The 27,908-nt window shown below is 37.6% G+C and overlaps 1 protein-coding gene across 24 annotated transcripts; it reads left to right on the top strand.

Annotated features, from left to right (window-relative positions):
- On the top strand, positions 1-27,404 carry LOC103400202 (uncharacterized). 24 transcript variants are annotated; one of them, XM_070813221.1, is made up of 20 exons: positions 1-262; positions 660-719; positions 7,115-7,278; positions 7,385-7,453; positions 7,558-7,671; positions 8,223-8,297; positions 8,384-8,440; positions 8,618-8,731; positions 8,896-9,009; positions 9,179-9,292; positions 9,460-9,573; positions 9,716-9,826; positions 9,992-10,105; positions 10,252-10,365; positions 10,921-10,983; positions 11,317-11,481; positions 11,568-11,690; positions 12,057-12,137; positions 26,864-26,925; positions 27,031-27,404. In XM_070813221.1, the coding sequence occupies exons 1-20, from the start codon at positions 94-96 to the stop codon at positions 27,104-27,106; spliced, it is 2,073 nt and encodes a 690-aa protein (XP_070669322.1). In that variant the 5' UTR covers positions 1-93; the 3' UTR covers positions 27,107-27,404. The 24 variants fall into 24 exon arrangements, with proteins under 24 accessions (XP_070669322.1, XP_070669321.1, XP_070669334.1 ...); XM_070813220.1 differs by lacking the exons at positions 26,864-26,925; positions 27,031-27,404 and adding exons at positions 12,244-12,305; positions 12,412-12,729; XM_070813219.1 differs by lacking the exons at positions 11,317-11,481; positions 11,568-11,690; positions 12,057-12,137 and adding exons at positions 25,848-26,012; positions 26,105-26,260; positions 26,671-26,751 and having other exon boundaries at positions 8-262; positions 7,118-7,278.
- The last annotated feature ends 504 nt before the right edge of the window (positions 27,405-27,908 follow it).

The raw sequence follows: 27,908 nt of genomic DNA, 5'->3' as shown, positions 1-27,908 counted from the left end.
TCGAACACGAAGTCAAAAACAAAAAACAAAAACAAAAAAAACCTCGAAAGACTGTCGGTGTGAGAGTTTCGTTGGGTGTGATTGCATGCTCCCATGGCGCCCTCCAAGCTCGCGATTCTTTCAATCTTTCTTGCCCTAATTTTCTCCCAGATTCGGGCTGATAATCCAGCACGGCTGCCGGTACGCGGGCCAGGGGCCAGCCCATCTGACGGTCCTCATCAGAAGATCAAGCCTCCGAGGGACGGGCGGCACTTATCCGTAGGTTCGTTTCTATGTCTTCTGCGAATTCTAGGGTCTAGTGGATGAAATTTGTGATTTTTCAAGTGTTTGTCGATTCGATTTTATCCTTCGGTTTTCTCGCCATCCAAACAGATGTTACTAAAGTTGGAGATCCTTTGGTTTTTCAATTGGGAAGTGTTTGTAATTCTTTCCATTTATAATATTGTGTTTATGTTTTGGAATCTAAGTAATACTGCAATTAGCTGAGGTCTGATGCTTACTTGTACAGCTTTGGTTTTTCAGGTTTTATAACTTTAATCAGACCAATAAAGATGCTTAATTGTTTAGTTACTTTGTGAGTAGAAACAACATCGATATTAGTTAAATTTCGATTTCGAGCATTTTAAAGTGTTTTAGTGCTGTTTGGATTTTCCTGGCAGGCGGTTTATTTGCGAAGAAGGGACAAAAGAAGAATGGGCAGAGAAATGGAGTCTCTCCAGGTAAGGCATATTTGCATGGAAATTCAGGGATGTAGCTTCAAACAACTTTTACTAAATTCACGTGACTCCTACCAACCGCAAATTCTCATGAAAATTCATTTCTCTGACTGAAATTCTAAACCCGATTCATAATACCTCTCAAAATTCACATAAAATTCATCACCCAAAACTTAATCAGCAAATTAAACTACAACTAATCAGCAAATTACAATCCATAATTCCAAGGAAAAAACGAAATTAACAAAATTAATCAGATAAATGTAATCCACCTCAAGTCTCTCTCAATTCATAAAACCTCAAAATTCATTTCTCAGAGCAATTTGAAACTGAAAATTGCTGGGGAAAAGAAGAGACTGATAGGTCGTTTCGCGACGCGACTTAGAATCTTCCGCCACGGCCGGTGACTGTTTGGATCGCGAGCTCGTCCAATTGGAAAAAGCACTGTTCTAAAAATTCCTGTCAGTGCTGTCTATGCCCTGCTTAGGCACTAGACGCCTGATCCCGATTAATGTTTAGGTCTCGATTAGGCGTTTGAAAATTATTAGACATCCGTCTAGGCCGCGATGTACTTAGATAGAAAATAGATAATTTTTATTTTTTTAATAAATTATAAGATAGTTGTTGTATACTTAAATGAACACACATTATATCTTTGTTCTCCATGTTTTCATGATATTCCAATACTTCATAATACATATATCATTTTATTTTATAATTTATGATAAAATTATATATTTTTTAAGTATAAGCAAACATTTATTTATGTAAAATATAATAGATTTAGTTAAAGACAGTAGACCCCAGTTAGCCACCTAGCTTCTTTTAGAACTTTAGAAAGAACCTGCGGGGCAATAAAATGAGGTTACGCGTCGCGAGGTGATTGGTGTTTGTGCAGTGTGCGGGTGAGGTTAGCGTGGTTAAAATCCAATTAACCGGAAGTCGCGCGCAATAATAGGACATTATCCACTTGGGTGGGCGTTGAATTTTCAATTGGTCCTTCTCAAAATGGGGCACACTTTCTCCATAAATTGTTTACTGTACTTGGAATACAGCTGACACACTATATATCAATATCATTAACTATAATTTTTTTTTTCAATTATAAATGATCTTTGTTATTTAAATGACTCGTTATTTTGTTTTCTTAATTTTAAAACCGACCAATGTGGTCTAAAATTAATAAAAGCCCATTAATTGGTTCAAGTTGTAAAAATTAGTTCAAATATGCTGACGTAGCACACATATCCATTAATATGGTGCTACATGCATTACACAAAAAATAACTAATTTTTAAAAGTATTTGAAGTCTAGCAAAATTTGTAAAATATAAAATAAATAAAAGGGGAATGTTAACTGATATGAAGATAGCAGGTGGGTACAACTTATCAAACAAAACTACCCGAGACACAAGAATTTTTTACAATTAATCAAAAAAGTGATAGTCGTCCTCTTACTTTGTCAAGGAATGACCCAAAAAGTTTGATCTTTCCAAATCTAATGCAAAGGTCGCTAACATGTTTCTGGAAAACTTAATTCGCTTTATTAATCACCAGCATTGTTTTATGAAGGCAGATTGTCTGCCCTCCTGTTATGGTGTTCTTTCTATTCCCTTTTATTTATGCTGTCACAGTTAAGTTATGTCAACATTTTATATTTCTATTGTTTTTTGTCTTATTATCTTTATAAAAAATTAATATAAAATATTGACGTGATTTAACCGTGCCCTAAAAATAGAAAGGATAGGAAGGGAGGGCAGACAAACTGCCTCCTTGTTTTATTGTCAGTATATGTCAAATGGTCAAAAAGATGTAAGTACGACCTTTCGAATCACCATTGTTTAATTTCAGTAATGAAGTTCTTCCATAAAAAATTCTGTCTTTTATCTTTACTTTTTGCAAAAAAAAAAAATACTCTCTTTCAAAAACTAATGATGCGATTTTCGATAATATTTTATTGCTCGTTCAAGCCTGCCATCAACAAATAATTCCTTTCAAATCCACTTGTTGGATATAATAGTCGTCCTCTAATTTGGTTAAAGGATGACCTAAAAAGTTTATATTTCCAAATTAAATGCAAATGTTGCTAAAGATCTTTCTTAGAAACTTGGTTCTCTTTATTAATCACTAGCACTACCTTTTCGTTAGTATGTGTTAGGAGTGGGCGCAGGTTGGGTTGGGTCGGTTTTGGGTTAAAATCAAAATTAAACGGATCTAGTCGGTTGAGTCAAAATTGCAAATCGAAACAGATCAAGTCAGGTCTAAAACCGATCATGTTAGTTAAATGACAATAATAGGTTGGTTTGGATCGATTATCGGTTTGTGGATGATGCTGAAGTGGGAGAGAAAGCTATCATATAGAGAAATTCACGATGGTGGGAAAAGAAGAAGGATGGAGTACGCGGCCAGGAGACTGATGTGCTAAGTTTGAAAACTAAGTCTGAAAGTGAAGAGTGAGAGAGAGAGAGAGAGAAGAGGGGTGAGCGAGAGAAAAGAGAGTGATTTTTTTTTCTGTTTGAAAGCAACTGATTCACAATACAATATTTATTATTGGATAATACTTTCAGTACCCAAAATTTACTGACTCCAATAAATCAAAGACACCTGTCCATTTTCAAGTCTCAAATCACACAACCAAACACCCCTAGTTCTACAAATCAAACATCCTCCTTCTCCCTTTCTCCGTCCACAGTTTGCTCCAGACCAGCAAAGACATTGCAAATCTTTCACAAAAGCTATTACCCGTCTAATTGAACCCATACGATTTAACTTTATAAAAAAGAGGTTCATGCTCTTCCTTGAGGTTCTTATTCACCCATTGATTGTAACCACTATGGAGATCCATATTAATTAATGGCACAAAATGTGGCTTCAGGATCTTGCTCATCACCACAAACATCACCAGGTTAAGATCAATGGTAAAAGCAACTCTCCGAATTGATGATGATAGGTTGCAATCATTGCCGTCGTCCATAACGGAGGACGATGATCGCAGTCCTGTATAAGAAAGGGATTGGGGTGGGTCGCAGGAAAAAGGGATTGGGGTCACCGGAGAAGAGAGGGGTTGCGGGTGCGTCTCCGGAAAAGAGGGGATTCAATGTTCGATGTGGGAGAAGAAGAATGTTTGGTTTGCAGAATAAGGAATGTTTGGTTGTGTGGTCAGAAACTTAAAAATGGACATGTGTTTTTATTTTATTGGGTTATTAGGAGGTCAGTAAATTTTAGGTACTGAATAGTTAGTATCCAAGTATTATCCTTTATTATTAATCAACAATTTTAAAATAAAAAAACCATTCCACCAACCCTCTAGAACGCACGCTTCTTTCGTCTCCACTCCATCTATTACCCCTTTCAATTTTTTATTCACTTCATTCCTTCGTCTCCACTTTGTTCATTGGATCTATATCAAGTTATCCCAACTTTTAATTGAGGTCTCCTATTTGTAATCGTTGAATCAAATTTCAAAGATTCGGATTTGTGAGGCATGAGGCTTAGGTGGAAAGGATCCGAAGATGATCATTTTTCAATTTTTTACAACAAAAAACACTTCAATTGCGCTTTTTTAGAAATGGACGGTGATACTTACATGATATTTTTTTTGTTGTTTCAACTTTCAAGCATGATATCAACAAAGGATTTTTTTTTCTTTTGTTATATGTTGTTTTTTCATGGAGGAATTTATATCATCTATTTGCCTTTATATTAAAGGAAATTTGGATTAATATAAATATTCAAAATTTCCATCAAAAAATAATTCAAAATCAAAGAACCCAACGAATTTTTACTTATATAAAAATGGATATTACATCTCTTTCAATCACGCTTACACATACGTCAATCGGCCCTTTTTTAATTGCATTATATATTTTTGTTTTAAATTAGAATAAAATATTTTTCCTTTATTTATTCAAAGCAACAAATGATATAAAATATTTTTCCTTTATTTATTCAAAGCAACAATAAAAGAAATATCTATTAAAAGTGAGTTGAAATTACTATTTTAATCCTAACTAATTAATTTAATATTTTGAAATTTTTGTGAAAAAAATTATTGTTGGTATCGTAAATGCTTTATTAGTTGACAGTTATATATCCATTTTCCTAAGAAATTTTTAGTTGTAACGAGAACACGGGTAGTACACCACGTGTTTTTATATAAGTGGTGAGAAATTTTATTTTTTAAGTTATTAACTTTTTAACACACATATGCCACCATTTATATAGAGATACGTGGTGTACCACCTCGTGTGATGGTCACACTGAAAAATCTCTCCATTTTCCTTGAGGTAATACAAGATTTTTTTGGTACCAAACGATATTTAATATTTGTAGTCGGAAGAAATCAAACTCCAACACAACAAAAAAAAAAACCTCGAAATACTGTCTCTGTGAGAGTTTAGTTGGCTGTGATTGCATACTCCCATTGGAGAAATTTTTAGTTGTGACTGGAACACAAGTGTTACACCACGTGTTTTAATAGGAATTGTGGGAAATTTTATTTTTTAAGTTATTAAATTTTTAGTACACATATCCTACCATTTGTTTAGTGACACATGATGTACCACCTCGTGTACCAGTCACTTTGAAAAATCTCTCCTCCCATTGCGCCCTCCAAGCTCGCGGTTCTCTCAATCTTTCTTGCCTTTATTTTCTCCCAGATTCAGGCAAAAACTGGAATCTCGTGGGAGGAAAACGAGCGAGACTCTCCAGTCCCGGCGAAGAAACGCGAGAGCCCTCCGAAGGGGGGCTTTTTTCGTAAGCTCATGCACAAGATCCACTATTTGTTTCTATCGTCTTCTGCAAATTCTAGGGTTTATTGGATGAATTTGTGATTTTTCATCGATTCGATACTTTATTAGGATCCAAATCTCAACCCTAACTTATCCTTAACTACTGCAATCAGCAGTGGTGGAGTTAGAACTTTGGCTCAAGAGGGGCCAAAAGTTTCACCTCAAAACGCTGTTCTGATCTAAGAAAAATAAGGATCTGCTGTGTCCTAACTAGAAACCACTCATTTGAATTTGGTATGACGTCGTTATTATCATCATTTTCCTCAACTCAATCCCCATGCATATTATTATGACTCTAATTCAAATAAAGGTCTCTTTAAATGAAAGAAGGAAGGAGGATGGGAATAGAATCACAACAATAACAACAAAACTTTATCTCACTAAGTGAGAGTGTAGGAGAATAGGAAAAAAAATTAAAAAAAGAAAAGAAAGCAAAAGTAATAGTATTAGAAGTCTTCAAGGAATAAAATAAAAAATGAAGCAAAAATAAAAACCAGCTATCTCGCTTACTTCCTCTCTCTTCTTTTTATGATCGTCTAAGTCCTTTAAAACTAATATTGACGATGGTTAACTACATTAAGAACCACCAACCTCAAATCAAATCCAGTGAAGGAATAAGGAAAAGATTTTTATTGCAGCTTTAATATCCTAAAAAATCTTTGAAAATTAAGGGGATAACTCTCTTTTATTTTCTACGTGAAAAAAATGTCTTAGTAAGCCAGGGACATTCTGGTCCCTTCCTGGCTCCACCCCTGACTGCAATGGAAAAAGTGGGAAGGAAGGAAGAGAGGGGCAATAATTTTGGTATTTGATTCTTCTCTAAAACCTGGGAGCTGGCCTCCTTTTATACAGTCACTATGCTCTTTAATGCCCGCTGGCATGTTTAATAATCCTTAACAATAAAATTAAAGAATAAAACCTTCAATTAACAATGGAGGAAATATGTTGAACATTTGCATGATGGTGTGGGTTTAAATCTTATCGGTAGCTAATCTAACATCTAATCTAACAAAATTTATCGTTTGACCAAAAAAAAAAAAAAAACCCTCTCTAATTGGTGATTAAGGCAATCACAAATCAATCCTAATTTGAGTGGGTAATGCTAAGGAGACTAAATTTCTAAATCAAATTTTGTAAACCAAATGATATGGATGTTGATTAACGTGCTTATTTCCTATTGATGACCTATCATTTGGTTTGAAAATTTGGTTTAAATTTTGGTCTCCCCTAACATTATTCATTTTGAGTTCATAACATTTTTCCCTCGGTTTTCTTGCCATCCAAACAGATGTTACTAAAGTTGGAGATCCTTTGGTTTTTCCATTGGGAAGTGTTTGTAATGCTTTCCATTTATAATATTGTGTTTATGTTTTGGTATCTAAGTAATACTGCAATTAGCTGAGCTCTGATGCATGCTTGTACAGCTTTGATTTTTCAGTTTTATAATTTTAATCAGACCAATAAAGATGCTTAATTGTTTAGTTATTTTGGGAGTACAAACAACATGGATATTTGTCGAATGTCGATTTCGAGCAGTTTAAAGTGTTTTTGAGTGCTGTTTGGGTTTTCCAGGCTGACGGTTTGTGTTTCTTTGATGTTGAGCTTATAGAAGAGAGGGAGAAGGTAATTCAAGGGCTTACGGAAGAGGGGGATCAAATAATTCAAGAGCTTAGAGAAGAGGGGGGTAAAGTAATTCAAGAGATGTTGGATAGCATTATTCAAGAGATGTCGGGTAGCATTTCTTCGTTGCCGACTGAAATCAAGTTTCTCCAGGTTAGGCATATTTGCACGAAATGCCAGAAAACCAATTACCCAATCTTTCTCGAATGACAGTTTGTTTATCCGCATTTTGATTTCTATCTATGTTTCTGTATTTTAGAAAAACGGGTCATTAGTTGAGCAGCAGGTTAGGAAGGCTCATGCACGTGCTGATGAACTAGAGAAGAAGGTTAGACGCAATGAAGTGGACTATTTTAGTATGTGAAAACCACTGCATTCTTGTTGCCAAAAAAAGAGAATACTGCTGAGTTGTCAATTCATTCTCCTATGCAGGTTAATGAACTTGAACAGAAATTACAATCGCAACGTAAGGAGAAAGAGGAATTGGAATCCCGGACAAATGAAGCTGAGGAGAAGATTGATGATTTGCTTTCAGAAATAGAGAATGTAAGTTATTTTTTGTCATTTGGAAGAAAAGTTATTTTGTGGCCGAATGTGCTCATAGTGAAAGTCCTTAGTGATTCTGATAATAAGAACAGACATTGTTTTGCATTGGATTTAAGGGTTAAGTAAAGAATGATAGTAAGGGAATAAAAAGGATGCTAAAAGTTGTCTTATTTAACTCAACTTTGTCAATCAATCATTGCTTTGTTTTGGTTTGTATTTTTGTGATTCTGTAGATATTGTCAATTCATTTTATGTTATTTTTGTGATGAGTCCTTTATTCGCTTCTTCATAAATAAGTTTTTGATGTGAATGTCTTTTGTATAGAATGTAAGTTGACATCCTTCTTTTGCACCAATGTTGATACAATTGGGGTGCTGTGGTGTTTTTTTTATTACTATCTTGACTTCCATACAATGCTGAACAAAAAAGTCTACTTCTTTTTTCTTTTCCTTTCATATCATTTTATACTAGTAGTTGTAATTCTACTTGGAATTTTGCTTAATGTTTATCCCGTGGGGATAGTGGAATGATGTCTGATGATATTTTTACAGATTGGGAAGACTAATGATGAGCAGGAGACCAAAATCCGTAAAACTGAGCATGCTCTTGAAGTTAAAGTGGCTGAGGTAATTTTTAAGTCTCTGCGGAAGCGCATTTTTCTAGATTGGGGTTGGTGCTTATGCTCAGTCTATGTTTCTAAATTTGTCTTCAGGTGGAAATGTGGAAGGCGAAATTTGAAGCTACTCTAAAAGCAAAAGTGTTAAATGAGGTATTAAGTTGCATGAATTCTGTCGCTCTCTCATTTTAACCGTCTCCCAATATTTGTTTATATTCTTTCTGAGGTTGTTGTAAATTCAGAAAAATCAGCTAAGTGAGTTTCTTAAGAACGTAGAATTTGAAAGTTTTTGTTTAAGGTTGTCATAGAATTAAGGTTCACTCTATACAGGTTAACGAACTTGAAAAGGAATTGCAATCACAACGTAATGAGAAAGGGGACTTGAAAGACCGGGTAAATGAAGCTGAGAAGAAGATTGATGATTTGCTTTCAAAAATAGAGAATGTGAGTTTTTTTTGTTGTCATTTTAACTATCTCCGAATGTTTGTTTATATTCTTTTTGAGGTAGTTGTAAATTCAGAAAAATCAGCCAAGTGAGTTTCTTAAGAACATAGAATTTGAAAGTTTTTGTTTAAGGTTGTCATAGAATTAAGGTTCATTCTATACAGGTTAACGAACTTGAAAAGGAATTGCAATCGCAACGTAATGAGAAAGGGGACTTGAAAGACCGGGCAAATGAAGCTGAGAAGAAGATGGATGATTTGCTTTCAAAATTAGAGAATGTGAGTTTTTTTTTTTTTTTGTCATTTTAACCGTCTCCCAATGTTTGTTTATCTTCTTTCTGAGGTAGTTCTAAATTCAGAAAACTCAGCCAAAGTGAGCTTCTTAAGAACATAGAATTTGAAGGTTTTTGTTTGAGCTTGTCATAGAATTAAGGTTCATTCTATGCAGGTTAACGAACTTGAAAAGGAATTACAATCGCAACGTAATGAGAAAAGGGACTTGAAAGACCGGGTAAATGAAGCTGAGAAGAAGATGGATGATTTGCTTTCAAAAATAGAGAATGTGAGGAATTTTTTTTTTTGTCATTTTAACTGTCTCCCAATGTTTGTTTATAGTCTTTCTGAGGTAGTTGTAAATTCAGAAAAATCAGCCAAGTGAGTTTCTTAAGAACATAGAATTTGAAGGTTTTTGTTTATCCTTGTCATAGAATTAAGGTTTATCCTATGCAGGTTAATGAACTTGAAAAAGAATTACAATCGCAACATAATGAGAAAAGGGACTTGAAAGACCGGGTAAATGAAGCTAAGAAGAAGATCGATGATTTGCTTTCAAAAATAGAGAATGTGAGTTTTTTTTTTGTCATTTTAACCGTCTCCCAATGTTTGTTTATCTTCTTTATGAGGTAGTTCTAAATTCAGAAAACTCGGCCAAAATTTGAAGGTTTTTGTTTGAGCTTGTCATAGAATTAAGGTTCATTCTATGCAGGTTAACGAACTTGAAAAAGAATTACAAATGCAACGTAATGAGAAAGGGGACTTGAAAGACCAGGTAAATGAAGTTGAGAAGATGGATGATTTGCTTTCAAAAATAGAGAATGTGAGTTTTTTTTATTGTCATTTTAATTGTCTCCCAATGTTTGTTTATAGTCTTTATGAGGTAGTTGTAAATTCTATAAAAATCAGCCAAGTGAGTTTCTTAAGAACATAGAATTTGAAGGTTTTTGTTTATGCTTGTCATATAATTAAGGTTCATTCTATGCAGGTTAACGAACTTGAAAAGGAATTACAATTGCAACGTAATGAGAAAAGGGACTTGAAAGACAGGGTAAATGAAGCTGAGAAAAAGATCGATGATTTGTTTTCAAAAATAGAGAATGTGAGTATTTTTTCGTCTCCCAATGTTTGTTTATCTTCTTTCTGAAGTAGTTCTAAATTCAAAAAACTCAGCTGAGTTTCTTAAGAACATAGAATTTGAAGGTTTATGTTTGAGCTTGTCATAGAATTAAGGTTCATTCTATGCAGGTTAACGAACTTGAAAAGGAATTACAATCGCAACGTAATGAGAAAGGGGACTTGAAAGACCGGGTAAATGAAGCTGAGAAGAAGATGGATGATTTGCTTTCAAAAATAGAGAACGTGAGTTTTTTTTTTTTTTTTTTGTCATTTTAACTGTCTTCCAATGTTTGTCTATATTCTTTCTGAGGTAGACGTAAATTCAAAAAAATCCGTCAAATGAGTTTCTTAAGAACATGGAATTTGAAGGTGTTGTTTAAGCCTGTCATAGAATTAAGGTTCTTTAAAGTTCATTTTGCAATCGTCTTCAGTAATTTAGATGACTCATGCGTCAATGGTTGAATTGGAATCTGAAAGTGATGCGAAAGCTTTGGTTTGCTTATTTTTTTTCAATTCGCACATACGCTTTTCTTTTTTCTGGTCTCTATATATCATATGGTTACACACATCTTTCCTTTATGTTATATATGGTATTCGAAGTAGTGTGGTGATTAGATTCAGAAGTTAATTTTTTTTTTTTTGGTCAATTGATTCAGAAGGTATTACAATTAATTTCTGTATGGTCACTTGAAGAACCTGACACCTCACTCCCACAACCTTTTCTTTTACAAGTGTGTGCTTAATTTACTGAGTATTGTTGTCCTTCAATAACTGACGAGGTCTTTCAAATTTGTTCAGGCTCTGGAGAAAAAAGCCCAAGCTGAAAAGTGGGCTGAACCCCATGTCGAAACAACAAAAACTGTAAGCTAGGTTAATTTATTTTATTTTCAATTTCCACGTTTGTGTAACAATGTAGAGCTTTCCACCATTACACTAAGTGAGAACCTGAAATTAATGGTGTTTCTGTTTTCGACGTCTCTAGCTATAAAATTGTTCCATGGCTTTAATAGTGTTAGGCAGGATACAGTCACACAGATGCATGCTAGTGTATATACATGTGTGTTAGTATACTTGTATGTGTGTATGGATGCTAGTATGTTCTATTCAGTTGTGCTTTATGCCTTGCTTATAAGAAGTGGTTTGCCTTTCTCACTAAACTTTATTATCCCCCTTTTCATGTCTGTCCTGTTGAAGAAATCGATCCCGGCAATAAAGGAACAATGGGTGGTGGTGAAGGATACTGTTGAACTTCATGTGATATCGTTAAGTAATAAAAGTATTGAAGTTTATGAGGTTTCAAAGACTACATTAGCTCCACATGTTATAAAAGCACAAGAAGTAGTTGATATTTATTTTCAGGTATCATGTATACATTTCATTAGACAAAGAAGTTGGTCCATTCATGTTGCCTACATGCATCCTACGGCTGTATTTTTGGATGACAGGAAGCAAAAAAGTTCAGCAAGCCATATGTTGATCAGCTGACCACTGTGACAAAACCTCATGTCGATAAGGCAGTTATTGCCTACGAGAAGTTTCTCAAACCTGCATCAACATACCATCATCAGGTATCAGCATCAATTTGAAATAACCTCCATTCATTATGCTACTGTTAGATACAAATTATTTCAATGGTTGATTGCTGCAAGTTCGTTTATTATTCCTTTGTTTTCCATTTTCTTTTTCTTCTCCATTTCTTGACGATAATTATGAACTGCTCCGACGAATCAATTCATCGTAACATAAGATGACATACAGTCTTCAGTTCATATGTTACTTCTTGTTGAAGACTGTTACTGCATGTTGTGAAGGAATTACGGTTTCTTTTCTTTTTCTTTTGATGTCCTTGCCATGGTGGATGCACCCGTAGCTTAAGCCATTCCCCGAACCAGCTATAGTAGTATATTAAATTTTGTAATCAATATTTCTTCAAGGTTCAAGGGACAGTAAAAGATTTGCTGAAGAGGCATGAACTGACAAGACCTCTTGCTACAAAGGAGTTGGAGTGGTTTGCGGTACGTGTAATGAAATCAATCTTCTTGCATTTCTTTGTTTGTTCTGTTTTCTTTCTTTGAATTTTATGTTTGATCCCCTTATTTAGTCGCAATTAAAATGTTGCAGGCCTCGGCTTTGGTGGCCCTGCTCATCATAATTCAGTTCAGAATTTTCTCCTCACTTTTCTGGTTAGTTACTTATACGTGCTCATGCCTGCACACCGCATTTTCTAAACGAAAAGTAACCCTAACATATTTCTGTTTGCTGATTACGACTTTGTGCGTCGTTATGCAGTACAAAGACTAAAAAACCTGTTCCAGGTACCAACCATGCGCGTCGTAAGGCTAAAAGGGGCCATCCAGAGAAGTAAGCTGCTACTGGCTTTGTTTAGATGTCCTTTTTCCGTGCATGATTCAATTGTCTGTGTAAAATGTTAGAAACTGTGATGCACTGGTTAAACGTTAAGATAAGTCTAGGAGTTGGTGGCGGTGGGCGGCTTTTACTTATGTTGTTGAAGGGTGTATTTTAGTTTATCTTTTTAGTGTATTTGGAATAAAAGCTGACAAACTACATATCAATATTATTATATATAAGTGGGGTTACCATCATAAATAGTCTTTGAATTTACATCATTCGTTATTTGATCTTTGAATTTCAAAATCGATTTTTGAAATTAACTAGCGCACATTAATTTGATTCATAATGTTAATATTTATTAAATGTTTTGATGATATGTTCAATAATTTGGTGCCACATGCATTATACAAAAAATATTTAAAATTGTTTGAAGTTCAAAAGTTAAAAAGTATAAAAGTTTACAACCACAAAATAAAAATAAAGGGGAATGTTAACTGATATAAAGATAGTCGGTGGGTACAAATTATCAAACAAAAGTACCCAAGACAAAATCATTTTCACAATAATAAAAAGGTAATAATTCCGTGGCACTTTAATGATAATGATCTTAGATGATTCCTTTATTTAATCATCTACCCCGACTTTTTCAAGCAAAAGTATTTCAATATACGCCCGTTCAAAAATTGACGGTGAGATTTTTGATGATATTCTATTGCTCTTTCAAAGTTTCAAACATGCCATTACCTTTTTCGAATTCCACCCGTTGAATAAAATAGTCGTCCTGTAACTTTGTCAAGGATGATCTAAAAAGTTTATCTTTTTAATCTAATGCAAAGGCCGCGAACATGTTTCTAGAAAACTTGGTTCGCTTTGTTAATCACCAGTATTGTCTTTTTGTTAGTTAGAGTTAAATGGTCAAAAGAATGTATGTATGACTCAGCGAATTGAAGGTCTTATAACAAAAAACTTATTTCTACCTCGACTTTTTGCAACAAAAAATATTTCAATTTATGCTTTTTTCGAAAACTCATGATGGCATATTTGATGATATTCTATGCTATTTCAAACATGCCATCAACATAGTATAAATTTTGAATTCCACTCGTTGAATATAATAATCTTCCTCTAATTTGGTTAAGGGATGACCTAAAATATTTATCTTTCTAAAGTAAATGCAAATGTCGGTAACATAGTTTTGGGAAATTTGTTTCTCTTTATAAATCGTTGGCACGACCTTTTTGGTAGTACGTTGCAAATCAACTAGCTTAGCGAAGGTCTTGGAACAAAAATCCTATTTTATATCTCAACTTTTTACAGCAAAAAACACTTCAATTACGCTCTTTCAGAAATTGACGATGGTACTTTTCATGGTATTCTTTTGCTATATCAAGCATGACATCAACAAAGGATTTCCTTGTTTTTCGTATTCAATGTCACGTTTATATGTTTTCTTTTCATTGAGGAATTTATATCGTCTATTTGTCTTTATGTTAAAGGAAATTTAGATTAATATAAATATTTTTTTAAATAATTATGATCTTGTAGTTTGTTCATATCTGATAATGTTTTGTAATAAAAACAGTTTCCACTTGAAAAAAGTCAAAATTAAACAACTCAACGAATTTTTACTTGTATAAAAATGAAAATTACTCATTTCTTTCAAACACGAAATATTACACATCCTAATAACAATCTATGTTTTTAGAGATCTAAAAGCCCCATATTTTTATGGGAACTTTAACGAAAAACTCCCGGTACTATTCATTTTAACGAAAAACCACATTTTAACACTAAAAAGTCAATCTTGGTACTATTCACTTTACCCTTTATTTTGTCCTTATCGTTAAAATTCAAAGTTTTCAAACCATTTTCATTAGTTTCCTTATTTTTATTAGTACCAAAAATATATAATTACTAAAAAAACCCAATTAGCATATGCGTAGGCGTATACCATGAGCTAATATTTTGTTTGTAAATTCAAAGTAACAAATGAAAGTAATAGCCATTAAGTAGGGTTGATTTGAAATGACTGTTTTCTTTAAAAAAAAATGTTGGCAAATATCTTTCTAATTAATTAATTTAATATTTTGAGATTTTACTTAAAAAAAAAACGATTTTTGGTATCATGAATTAGTTGACAGTTATATTCATTTTCGTTTTTTTATTTTTGGTACCAAAAGGGTATTTAATATTTGTAGTCGGAAGAAATCAAACTCGAACTAAAAAAACACTGGAAAAACTGTTGCTGTGAGAGTTTCGTTGGCCGTGATTGCATGCTCCCATGGCGGCCTCCAAGCTCGCGATTCTCTCAATCTTTCTTGCCCTTATTTTCTCCCAGATTCGGGCTGACGCTTCAGTCCCCGCGGAGGAAGACGAGCCAGTGAAGCTCCCCCGATCGGACGGCCCTGATTCGTCCGCTCTGAAGATCGAGTTGGATCAGCTCAGGGCTAAGATCCACTCCCTAGGTTCGTTTCTATCGTCTTCTGCGAATTCTAAGGTTTATTGGACGAAATTTGTGATTTTTCAAGTGTTTGTGGATTCGATTTTTTCCCTCGGTTTTCTCGCCATCCAAACAGATTTGACTGAATTTACAGATCCTTTGTTTTTTCACTTGGGAAGTGTTTTAATTTCTTTCCATTTATAATTTTGTGTTTCTGTTTTGGAATCCAAGTAATACTGCCAATTAGCTGACTCTGGTGCTTACTTGTAAAGCTTTGAGTTTTCAGTTTTTATAATTTTAATCAGAGCAATAAAGATGCTTAATTGTTTAGTTACGTTGTGAGTAGAAACAACATCGATGTTAGTTAAATTTCAATTTCGAGCATTTTTAAGTGTTTTTGAGTGCTGTTTGGGTTTTCCTGGCTGACGGTTTGTGTTTCTTTAATGTTCAAGAATTCGATGTCGGTGAGAAGATTAAGGAACTAAAAAAGAAGAATGAGCTTATAGAAGAGAAGGAGAAAGTAATCCAAGAGAACTCGGATAGCATTTCTTCGTTGCAGAGTGAAATTGATTCTCTCCAGGTTAGGCACATTTGCATGAAATGCCAGAAAACCAATTACCCAATCTGTTTTTTCGAATGATGGTTTGTTTATCTGCACATTGATTTCTATCTATGTTTCTGTATATTAGAAAAAAGGGTCATTAGATGCTGAGCTTGGGAAGGCTCATGCACGTGCCGGTGAACTAGAGAAAAAGGTTAGATACGACGAAATGGACTATTTTAGTCTGTGAAAACCACTACATTCTTGTTGCCGAAAAAAGAGAATACCACTGAATTTTCATTTCATTCTCCTATGCAGGTTAATGAACTTAAAAAGAGAATACCACTGAATTTTCATTTCATTCTCCTATGCAGGTTAATGAACTTAAAAAGGAATTGCAATCGCAACGTAAGGAGAAAGAGGGCTTGGAAGCCCGGGTGAATGAAGCTGAGAAGAAGGTCGATGTTTTGCTTTTGAAAATAGAGAATGTGAGTTATTTTTTCTCATTTGGAAGAAAAGGTATTTTGTTGCTGAATGTGCTCATATTGGAAGTCCTTGGTGATTCTGATTATAAGAGAACAGAACATTGTTTTGCATTGGATTTAAGTGTTAGGTAAAGAATGATAGTAAGGGAAAATAAAATGGATGCTAAAAGTTGTCTTATTTAACTCAACACTGTCAATCACTCGCTGTTTTGTTTTGGTTTGTATTTTTTTTATTCTGTGGATATTGTTAATTCATGTCCTTTTTGTGATGAGTCCTCTGTCTGTTTCCCCAGAAATAAGTGTGTTGATGTGAATGTCTTTTGTATAGAATGTAAACTGCTGGTGGGCAAAACAATGTTGTTAGTTTACATACTTCTTTAGCACCAATGCAGACACAATTGGGATGCTGTGGTGTTTTTTGTATTACTATCTTTACTTCTATAGAATGCTGAACAAAAAAGTCTACTTCTTTTTTCTTTTTCTTTCATATCATTTTAAACTAGTTCTAATGCTACTTGAATTTTGCTTAATGTTACCCCGTGGGGATAATAGAATGATGTCTGGTGATCTTTTTACAGATTGAGAAGACTAATGATGAGCAGAAGACCAAAATCCGTAAAACTGAGCGTGCTCTTAAAGTGGCTGAGGTAATTTTTTAGTCTCTGTGGAAGCGCATTTTTCTAGATGGGGGTTGGTGCTTATGCTCAGTCTATGTTTCTAAATTTGTCTTCAGGAGGAAATGTTGAAGGCAAAGTTTGAAGCTACTCTAAAAGCAAAAGAGTTAAATGAGGTATTAAGTTGCATGAATTCTCTCTCTCATTTTAACTGTCTCCCAATGTTTGTCTATATTCTTTCTAAGGTAGTTGTAACCTGAAAGTGTTGCGAAAGCTTGGTTTGCTTATTTTTTTTCAATCCATACATCTTTCCCTTATGTTATATATGATATTCAAAGCAGTGTGGTGATTAGATTTTGATTGCGAGCCCTAAAGGATATATTTTTATTTATTTTTTTATTTTTGTATCAGGTGCATGGTGCATGGATTCCACCATGGCTTGCTGTACATTTTATGCAGTGTCAGGTAAACTTAGTGTATTTTACTGTTGTAAAGAAAATTTTCCTTTTCAAGGAATTGAAGTTATTATCAACTTGCAGTCCTTTCTAGAGAGACACTGGAATGTGCATGGAAAACCTGCAGTGGATATTGCTGTTCAGAAGGTATTACAACTAATTGCTGTATGGTCGCTTGAAGAATCTGATACGTTACTCCTACAATTTTCTCTTTTACAAGTTTATGCTTAATTTAACTCCGCCTATGTCTTACATGGCCGGTCCCAAGCCCGGATAAAGGAGGAGGGGGAGGGCGTCAGGTAGTCGACAGCCGGCACTCCATGATCACGTCGAATCCTTATGAAAATGAATCCAGAACAAAATCGCGCTAAAGCTAGGGCGTCACCCGTAAGTGGCGCGCTGTGTGGCCCGAACACAGTGATAAGTGAGCAAGGGTCGCTGTATCTCCATCGGCACCCGGATGCAGTGTTAAATGAGCAAGGGGGCCATAGAAACTTCTTTTCGAACGACTCCATTCAAAGTTGTTTGGGAGCATATGCTCCTATCAACTTTACCCGGGACACACAAAAGAAGTACTTTGATCCTATTAGACGGGGGAGGGTGAAGAAGCTAGGACAGAAGGGTAGAGTTCAAGAGAGCAAAATGCGTTTAGGAACGTGGAATATAGGAACCTTAACGGGAAAATCTATGGAAGTAGTGGAAGTTATGGTGAGGAGAAGGATAAATATTATGTGCCTACAAGAAACTAAGTGGGTTGGTAGTAAGGCAAAGGATCTAGAAAACTCAGGGTTTAAACTTTGGTATTCAGGCACAAATAGAACGAGAAACGGTGTTGGCATCATCGTGGACAAGACCTTGGTACAAGATGTTGTAGATGTCAAGAGGGTAGGAGATAGAATCATGGCAATCAAGATTGTAATAGGACAAGAACTTATCAATGTGATTAGTGCGTACGCACCTCAAGTAGGGTTGGATACGAGTTCGAAGGAGAAATTTTGGGAAGATCTTGGAGACTTGGTGCAAGGAATTGCTCAGACGGAGAAGTTATTTATAGGAGGAGATTTAAATGGACACGTGGGCAGGGAGACAGGCAACTATGGAGGTTTTCATGGTGGCCATGGTTTTGGGGAGAGAAACGAGGATGGGGAAGCTATCTTGGATTTTGCAATGGTATATGATCTCTTCTTAGCCAACACCTTCTTTAAGAAGAGAGAAGAACATGTGATCACCTACAAGAGTGGGTCGTCAAAAACACAAATAGATTTTCTTCTAATGAGGAAAGGGGATCGTATAACTTGTAAGGATTGCAAAGTTATACCAGGAGAGAGCGTGGCTAATCAACATCGCTTGTTGGTGATGGATGTACATATCAAAAGAGTAAGACAAAAGAACAAGACTTGGAAGTGCCCAAGGATTAGATGGTGGAATCTAAAAGAAGAAAAACAAGTCATTTTCAAAGAGAAGGTAATCACCCAATGTGTGTGGGATAGAGAGGGGGAAGCTAGCCAAATGTGGGATTCCATGGCTAGTTGTATCCGAAAAGTAGCGAAAGAGGTATTAGGAGAGTCCAAGGGCTTTGCCCCACACCAAAAGGAATCTTGGTGGTGGAATGAGGAGGTACAAACAAAGGTGAAGGCTAAGAAGGAATGTTGTAAAGCCTTATACAAGGAGAGGACCGATGAAAATGGTGAAAGGTATAGAAAAGCGAAGCAAGAGGCGAAGAAAGCTGTCAGAGAAGCTAAGTTAGCGGCTTACGACGATATGTATAAACGACTAGATACCAAAGAAGGAGAGTTGGATATCTATAAACTATCTAGAGCAAGGGAAAAGAAGACAAGGGACCTAAACCAAGTGAGGTGCATCAAGGATGAGGATGGAAAGGTTCTTGCTACAGAGAACGCGGTTAAAGACAGATGGAGAGGTTATTTTCATAATCTTTTCAATGAAGGACATGAAATGAGTGCTTCTTTAGGGGAGTTGAGTAACTCAGAAGAGTGTAGAAACTACTCTTTTTATCGTCGAATCCGGAAGGAAGAAGTGGTTGTAGCTTTGAAGAAGATGAAGCATAAAAAAGCAATAGGCCCAGACAATATACCAATCGAAGTGTGGAAACTTTTGGGAGAGACAGGTATAACATGGCTCACTGACCTTTTCAATAGGATTTTGAAAACGAAGAAGATGCCAAATGAGTGGCGAACGAGCACTTTGGTGCCTATCTACAAGAATAAGGGCGACGTACAAAATTGCATGAACTATAGGGGTATTAAGCTAATGAGTCATACAATGAAGCTCTGGGAGAGAGTCATTGAGCATAGATTGAGGCAAGAGACACGGGTTTCAGACAACCAATTCGGGTTCATGCCAGGGCGCTCAACCATGGAGGCAATCTATCTCTTACGAAGATTGATGGAAAGATATAGAGATGGGAAAAAGAATTTACACATGGTCTTTATAGATTTGGAAAAAGCGTATGATAGGGTCCCAAGAGACATTCTTTGGAGGATTTTAGAGAAGAAAGGAGTACGAGTAGCATATATCCAAGCTATAAAGGATATGTATGAAGGAGCAAAGACTGCCGTAAGAACTCATGAAGGACAAACCGAAAGCTTTCCCATAACTGTAGGATTACATCAAGGCTCATCCTTAAGTCCTTACCTTTTTGCGTTGGTAATGGATGAGTTAACAGGACATATTCAAGATGATATTCCTTGGTGTATGCTTTTCGCAGACGATATAGTGTTGATAGATGAAACTCAGGAAGGGGTAAATGCAAAGCTTAACCTTTGGAGAGAAGTGTTGGAATCTAAAGGTCTTCGCTTAAGCCGATCAAAGACAGAATATATGGAGTGCAAGTTCAGTGCAAATGGAGGCCAAAACGAGTTAGGGGTGAGGATCGGAGATCAAGAAATACCAAAGAGCGACCGTTTTCGTTACCTAGGATCTATCTTGCAAAAGAACGGAGAATTAGATGGAGATCTCAACCATAGAATACAAGCTGGATGGATGAAGTGGAAGAGTGCATCCGGCGTGTTGTGTGACCGCCGTATGCCACTGAAGCTCAAGGGAAAATTTTATAGGACGGCAATAAGGCCGGCGATGCTGTATGGCACAGAATGTTGGGCGGTGAAACATCAACACGTACACAAAATGGGTGTAGCGGAGATGAGGATGCTTCGTTGGATGTGTGGGCACACGAGAAAGGATAAGATTAGGAATGAGGATATCCGGGGTAAAGTAGGAGTAGCCGAAATTGAAGGAAAGATGAGAGAAAATCGGTTACGGTGGTTTGGACATGTGCAAAGAAGGCCTACTGACGCTCCGATTAGAAGATGCGATTATGGGACAGAGGTTCAGGGCCGAAGGGGTAGAGGAAGACCTAGGAAAACTTTGGAAGAGACTCTAAGAAAAGACTTAGAGTACTTGGATCTAACGAAGGACATGACACAGGATCGAGCACAATGGCGTTCTAAGATTCATATAGCCGATCCCACTCAGTGACTTGGATTTTCCAAGTCTCCAACCGAGAAGTTTTCCTCACTCGGGAAATTAAGGGAACACTACCCCAACCTACATGCTCCACTCAGAAAGCTTCAACATACAAGTTTCAACAAAAGAAAATTCAAAGAACTTAGCGAAGAAGGCTTTGGTGTATTTAACACAATACGTTGAAATGAAGGAAAGCTTATTTATTGATATCCCCGATAAGCTACAAATATGTACATATACATGAGTCAAAATAAACACACAAGAGGGAGCCTTCACAAAGGTTGCTTAGGAGAAGTCTCAGCAGTCGGTAGAGCCCCAGAAAGAGAAGGCACCGGAGGGGGATCATTTGGAGCCTCAGTACTGGACAGAACCCTAGAAGGAGGAGGCATCAGAGGTTGATCATTCGGAGCTTCATTACGCGGTACAGCTCCAGAAGACGAAGGCAATAAATGCCTTTGGAACAAACCCACAAATCTCTGATGATCAAGTAAAACCTGACCATCAGTTTCCTTCATCTGGTCAAGCTTCCTCTTCATGTTTGTAGCATAGTCATGTGCGAGCCGGTGCAACTGTTTATTCTCATGCTTGAGCCCTCTAATCTCCTGTTTGAGACTCATCACTTCAGCCGCCAATGATTCAACTTGGCGGGTTCGAGCAAATAGGCGTTGGGCCATATTAGACACAGAACCTGCACACTGAACACTGAGAGCCAGGGAATCCTTAACAGCTAACTCATCAGACCGTTTGGAAAGTAGTCTGTTATCTTTAGGAGTGAGAAGGTTCCTGGCCACCACCGCAGCGGTCATATCATTCTTCATCACGGAATCCCCAACGGTAAGAGGACCAGTAGGGGAGACGAAGGATGGGCGCCATATGTTGTCTGGAGAAGGCGGGGCTGTCTCTTCAACAAGGTTCAAGTCAAAACGACGGTCGGAGGGGCCAGACATTTTCAAAGGTGTTGAAGAGAGAAGAGGTCGGACAAATCAAGATCTTAGAAGTGCAAGAATGAAGCTTCTACTGGTGGAGATTCAAGTGTGCTTTGGAACTTAATGCCAGCCCCTATAAAAATCTGCACTCGACGGAGCTTCAGAAATCGAAGAGGCGCCTGCTCAGAAATCGAAGAGGCGTTTGCTTTCTCAAAAGCTGGGCTGCTTAGAGATCACGAGGGTTGATCTCAGAAATCGAAGAGGCGTTTGCTTTCTCAAAAGTTGGGCTGCTCAAAGACCACGAAGGCCGATCTCAGAAATCGAAGAGGCGCTCGCTTTCTCAAAAGCTGGGCTCCCCAGAGACCACGAGGGCCGATCTCAGAAATCGAAGAGGCACCTACTTTTCCAGCCTTGTCAGCACCTGTCACACGCACACTCAGCTTTGCGGAAATTATGGGCATTCTGTAGAAGACTTCTGGGGAAGTAGAAAACACATGAATCTTACTGTTCAATCACCCACTTCCCACACGCAACAATAGCTCATGGGTACCACAGATAACTTTGCCAAAGTTCTCTGCCAAAGTTGAGCACGTGAAGCTTGCAGCTCCCACTACATCGCTCTGACCAAGAAGGGTAAAAGAATAGCAAAGAAACAGCACTAACAAAGTTTAGACCCATAAATTTTGAAGGTCTAGCTACCATATTATTACCCACAAGGGTAAAGGAACAGTACCACTGCTGGATAATTGGAAAGTCCCTGTGTGTCAACCTCTGTGCTTCGTGGCAAGGTAGACTAGCAAACATGCCCAACCTTTACTCACATTCGAGAAAACACTCCCAATAAGATTGCTTGCTCCAAAATCGAAGAGGCACCGTCCTCCGAATCTCGAGAGCCAGACTCCCAACATGACTACTTTCTTAAAAATCGAAGAGAGGGTAAAGGAACAGTACCATTGCTGGATAATTGGAAAGTCCCTGTGTGTCAACCTCTGTGCTTCGTGGCAAGGTAGACTAGCAAACATGCCCAACCTTTACTCACATTCGAGAAAACACTCCCAACAAGATTGCTTGCTCCAAAATCGAAGAGGCACCGCCCTCCGAATCTCGAGAGCCAGACTCCCAACATGATTACTTTCTCAAAAATTGAAGAGACACTGCTCCCCTAATCTTCGAGAGCCAGACCCCCAGCATGATTGCTTTCTCAAAAATCGATGAGGCATCGTTCTCCGAATCAATCGAAGAGGCGCTCGCTTTCTCAAAAGCTGGGCTGCTCAGAGACCACGAGGGCCGATCTCAGAAATCGAAGAGGCACCTACTTTTCTAGCCTTGTCAGCACCTGTCACACGCACACTCAGCTTTGCAGAAATTATGGGCATTCTGTCGAAGACTTCTGGTGAAGTAGAAAGCACATGAATCTTACTGTTCAATCACCCACTTCCCACACGCAACAATAGCTCATGGGTACCACAGATAACTTTGCCAAAGTTCTCTGCCAAAGTTGAGCACGTGAAGCTTGCAGCTCCCACTACATCGCTCTGACCAAGAAAGGTAAAAGAATAGCAAAGAAACAGCACTAGCAAAGTTTAGACACATAAATTTTGAAGGTCTAGCTACCATATTATTACCCACAAGGGTAAAGGAACAGTACCACTGCTGGATAATTGGAAAGTCCCTGTGTGTCAACCTCTGTGCTTCGTGGCAAGGTAGACTAGCAAACATGCCCAACCTTTACTCACATTCGAGACAACACTCCCAACAGGATTGCTTGCTCCAAAATCGAAGAGGCACCGCCCTCCGAATCTCGAGAGCCAGACTCCCAACATGATTACTTCCTCAAAAATCGAAGAGACACTGCTCTCCGAATCTCGAGAGCCAGACCCCCAGCATGATTGCTTTCTCAAAAATCGAAGAGGCATCGTTCTCCGAATCTCGAGAGCCAGATACCACAGACCACTTTTTCAAAGTGCTCTGACAGAGTTAAAACATGTGAAACTGGCAGCTCCCACTACCGTGCTATGACCAAGCAGGGTAAAGGAATAGCATTACTACTTGTTGTTAGGGAGACTCCTATATATGTCGACCTCCATCCCCAACGGACAGGCAGACCTGCAAAAATGCTCAACCCTTCATCATATCTGAGAGGGCACTCCCAACGAAGCCTTTCGAAATATTCAGCTTTCTTTCCCCCCGATAATACCTCTGCAAACAAGCTATACTAGAGCAAGAATATCTCATATCATCAGGGTTAAAAGCAAGAGTATCCCATATCATGCTTTTTCCCTGTCTTTTCCTTTGGTCTTGTTTTTACCTGCAAGACAAGGAGAAAGAGAGCAATCAGTCAGCACTTGGAATCAAGCTTCCAGCCAGGAACTGACTGCCTGGAACCCCTTACCTGATTACTTACCTGACATTGCTCTCGAGTACTCATCTTCAACATCTTATGTTTCCAGGGAAGATTCCGCATCTGCTTGAGGAACAGATAGGGCAAGTGCGAAGGATACAAGGAAGCATGTGGAGACAAGCGTAACAGCACACGTGCCGATACATCCATTACTCTATCAAAAGCAAAAGTATCCCATATCAGCAGGGTGGAACGTACTCTAGATTTGATGGACTTGTTTTGACCCTCAAATTCTTCAGTCGGCCTTATACTTTGGAGGAAACCAGAAAACCCTCCAGCTCAGTTCAAGAATAAGCCTGTGGAAAGTTACTTCTTCAAAAGCAAAAGTATCTCATATCATCTCTTCTCATTTTTCTTCTCTTTATCCTTCATGCTGCTGCAAGATGGGGAGAAGGTGAACAATCAGTCGGAGCTCTGATTGCTTACCTTGTCTGTCACCTCTTTCAGCAGACCCCCTAGCTCGGCGACTTAGGGGACTCCTACTACATGGTTTGTATCGCGCTTGACCAAGCCTGAAACTACAAGTAAGCTTCAAGTGAAATTGATACATTACCTTGTGCATCTCCACCAGTTAAAGATACCACCCCTGGATGGAGGAAGAGTACTTCCAGAGAAGATGCCACATCTACTTATGAGACAGATAAGGCAAGTCAAGACGACACCACACTCCGATATTTAGAAGTTTCGTGATTACGAGATCATTCTCCCACAATATTTCCGAATGTCATTTGTACTAAATCATTCACTTGTACTCACTAAAGGAGAGCTTGAACCTATGTACTTGTGTAAACCCTTCACAATTAATGAGAACTCTTCTATTCCGTGGACGTAGCCAATCTGGGTGAACCACGTACATCTTGTGTTTGCTTTCATATCTCTATCCATTTATATACTTATCCACACTAATGACCGGAGCAATCTAGCGAAGATCACAAAAAGCGACCGTTTTCGCTACCTAGGATCTATCTTGCAAGAGAACGGAGAATTAGATAGAGATCTCAACCATAGAATACGAGCTGGATGGATGAAGTGTAAGAGTGCATCCGGCGTGTTGTGTGACCGTCGTTGGCCACTGAAGCTCAAGGAAAAATTTTATAGGACGGCAATAAGGCCAGCGATGTTGTATGGCACAGAATGTTGGGCGGTGAAGCATCAACACGTACACAAAATAGGTGTAGCGGAGATGAGGATGCTTCGTGGGATGTGTGGGCACACGAGAAAGGATAAGATTGGGAATGAGGATATCCGAGGTAAAGTAGGAGTAGCCGAAATTGTAGGAAAGATGAGAGAAAATCAGCTCCGGTGATTTGGACATGTGCAAAGAAGGCCGACTGACGCTCCGGTTCGAAGATGTGACTACGGGACAGAGGTTCAGGGCCGAAGGGGTAGAGGAAGACCTAGGAAAACTTTGGAAGAGACTCTAAGAAAAGACTTAGAGTACTTGGATCTAACGGAGGACATGACACAAAACCGAGCGCAATGGCGTTCTAGGATTCATATAGCCGACCCCACTTAGTGGGAAAAGGCTTTGTTGTTGTTGTTGTTGTTGTTGTTGTTGTACAAGTTTATGCTTAATTTACTGAGTATTATTATCCTTCAATAACTGACGAGGACCTTCATATTTGTTCAGGCTCTGGAGAAGAAAGCCCAGGCTGAAAAGTGGGCTGAACCCCATGTGGAAACATTAAAAACTGTAAGCTAGGTTAATTTATTTTATTTTCAATTTCCACTTTTGTGTAACAATGTAGAATTTTGCATCATTACACTGTGACCTGAAATTGATGGTGTTGCTGTTTCCGATGTCTCTAGCTATAAAATTGTTCCATGGTGTTAATAATGTTGGGCAGGATACAGTCACACACATGCATGCAAGTATGTATACATGTATGTTAGTATGCATGTATGTATGTATGGATGCTAGTATGTTCTCCCATTCTGTTGTGGTTTATGCCTTGTTTATAAGAAATGGTTTGCCTTTCTCACTAAACTTTATTATCCCCCCTTTTCATGTCTGTTCTATTGAAGAAATGGATCCCGGCAATCAAGGAACAATGGGAGGTGGTGAAGGATACTGTTGAACCTCATGTGAAATCGTTAAGTACAAAAACTTTTGAAGTTTATGAGGTTTCAAAGACTACACTAGCTCCACACGTTATAAAAGCACAAGAAGTTGTTGATCCTTATTTTCAGGTATCTAATTCATATATACATTTCATTAGGCAAAGAATTTGGTCCATTCATGTTGCCTACATGCATCCTACAACTGTATCTTTGGGTGACAGGAAGCAAAAAAGTTCAGCAAGCCATATGTTGATCAGGTGGCCACTGTGGCAAAACCTCATGTCGATAAGGTTCGAGTGGTATTGAAGCCTTATACAAAGAAGGCAGTTATTGCCTACGAGAAGTTTCTCAAATCTGCAACAGCATACCATCATCAGGTATCAGCATCAATTTGAAATAATCTCCATTCATTATGCTATTATTAGATACAAATTATTTCAAAGGTTGATTGCTGCAAGTTCGTTTATTATTCCTTCTCTTTCCATTTACTTTATCTTCTCCATTTGATGACGATAATTAACATTTAATTATCAACTGCTTTGACCAATCACTTCATCGTGACATAAGATGACATATATGTTTTATCTGCTATCTTATAGTGACAGCGTTGAACAGTCTTCAGTTCATGTGTTATTTTCTGTTGAAGACTGTTACTGCATGTTGTGAATGAATTACGTTTTCTTTTTTATTCCTTTTGATGTTCTTGCCATGGTGAATGCATAGCTGAAGCCATTCAGCGAACCAGCTGTAGTAGTTTATTAAATTTTGTAATCAATATTTCTTCAAGGTTCAAGGGACGGTAAAAGATTTGCTGAAGAGGCATGAACTGACAAGACCTCTTGCTACAAAGGAGTTGGAGTGGTTTGCGGTACGTGTAGTGTAGTGAAATCAATCTTCTTGCATTTCTTTGTTTGTTCTGTTTTTTTTTCTTTGAATGTTATGTTTGATCGCCTTATTTAGTTGCAATTAAAATGTTGCAGGCCTCGGCTTTGTTGGCCCTGCCCATTATCATTCTGTTCAGAATTTTCTCCTCACTTTTCTGGTTAGTTACTTATGCGTTCTTATGCATGCACATCGCTTTCTCTAAATGAAAGGTAGTCCAACATATTTCTGTTTGCTGATTACAACTTTGTGCGTCATTATGCAGTACAAAGACTAAAAACCCTGTTCGAGGTACCAACCATACACGTCGTAAGGCTAAAAGGGGCCATCCAGAGAAGTAAGCTGCTACTGGCTTTGTTCACATGTCCTTTTTCCGTGCATGATTGAATCGTCTGTGTACAACTTTAGAAACTGTGATACACGAGTTAGACGAAAGATAAGTCTAGGAGTTGTTGCTGTGTAGTGTGGGCAGCTTTTACTTATGTTGTTGAAAGGTGTATTTTAGTTTATTTTTTATTCTTACAAATTCACAGCCCAAAGGATTGTCATTTTTTCTTTTGAACTTTGAAGCGCCGCGGAGAATCAATATTTTAGTGAAGATGACAGGTTTATGTGGTTAATAAAGCTGTTGAATGTTAATGATGGTAGTTAATCTGTGTGAGCTCCTTGTAGCGTACGTGACGGTGGTTAATGGTTTCTTTAACGTTACTACTTACGCCCCCAATGGCACGGGTCGGATGGCCGATGCGTGCCTTGGTTGTGACGGAGACTAATAATCGAAATGGTGATGTTGCTGCACCAAATGAACTTGCTTAATAATGGACGATTGTTTTGTGACCAACTGCCCTCAACGCCTTGTCGATATGCTTTTTTTTCTTTGGCCTGTCGATATCCCTCCGCTCGCTGGTTAGCCTAATTTGACTTTTAGCTAACAAAACTTCCCATTGCATGTCTCAGAGATTTCCTGACCATGAATCCAACCGACCGTATCTGACGGCCAAAATAATAATATAATTTATTTAGTTTTTATGTTATCCATCCTCCAACAACCTCATCTCAAACTCTATGAATACCTACCTGTTTATCTGATAATTTACGAAGTCATTTATTTTTGGGTAGATTCAGTAATCTAATTTTGTCATT

Source organism: Malus domestica, chromosome 15 (assembly GCF_042453785.1).
Source record: "Malus domestica chromosome 15, GDT2T_hap1".
NCBI classification, from domain to species: Eukaryota; Viridiplantae; Streptophyta; class Magnoliopsida; order Rosales; family Rosaceae; genus Malus; species Malus domestica.
Note: the sequence above shows the minus strand (reverse complement) of the source record. Positions and strands in the feature narration are given on the sequence as shown.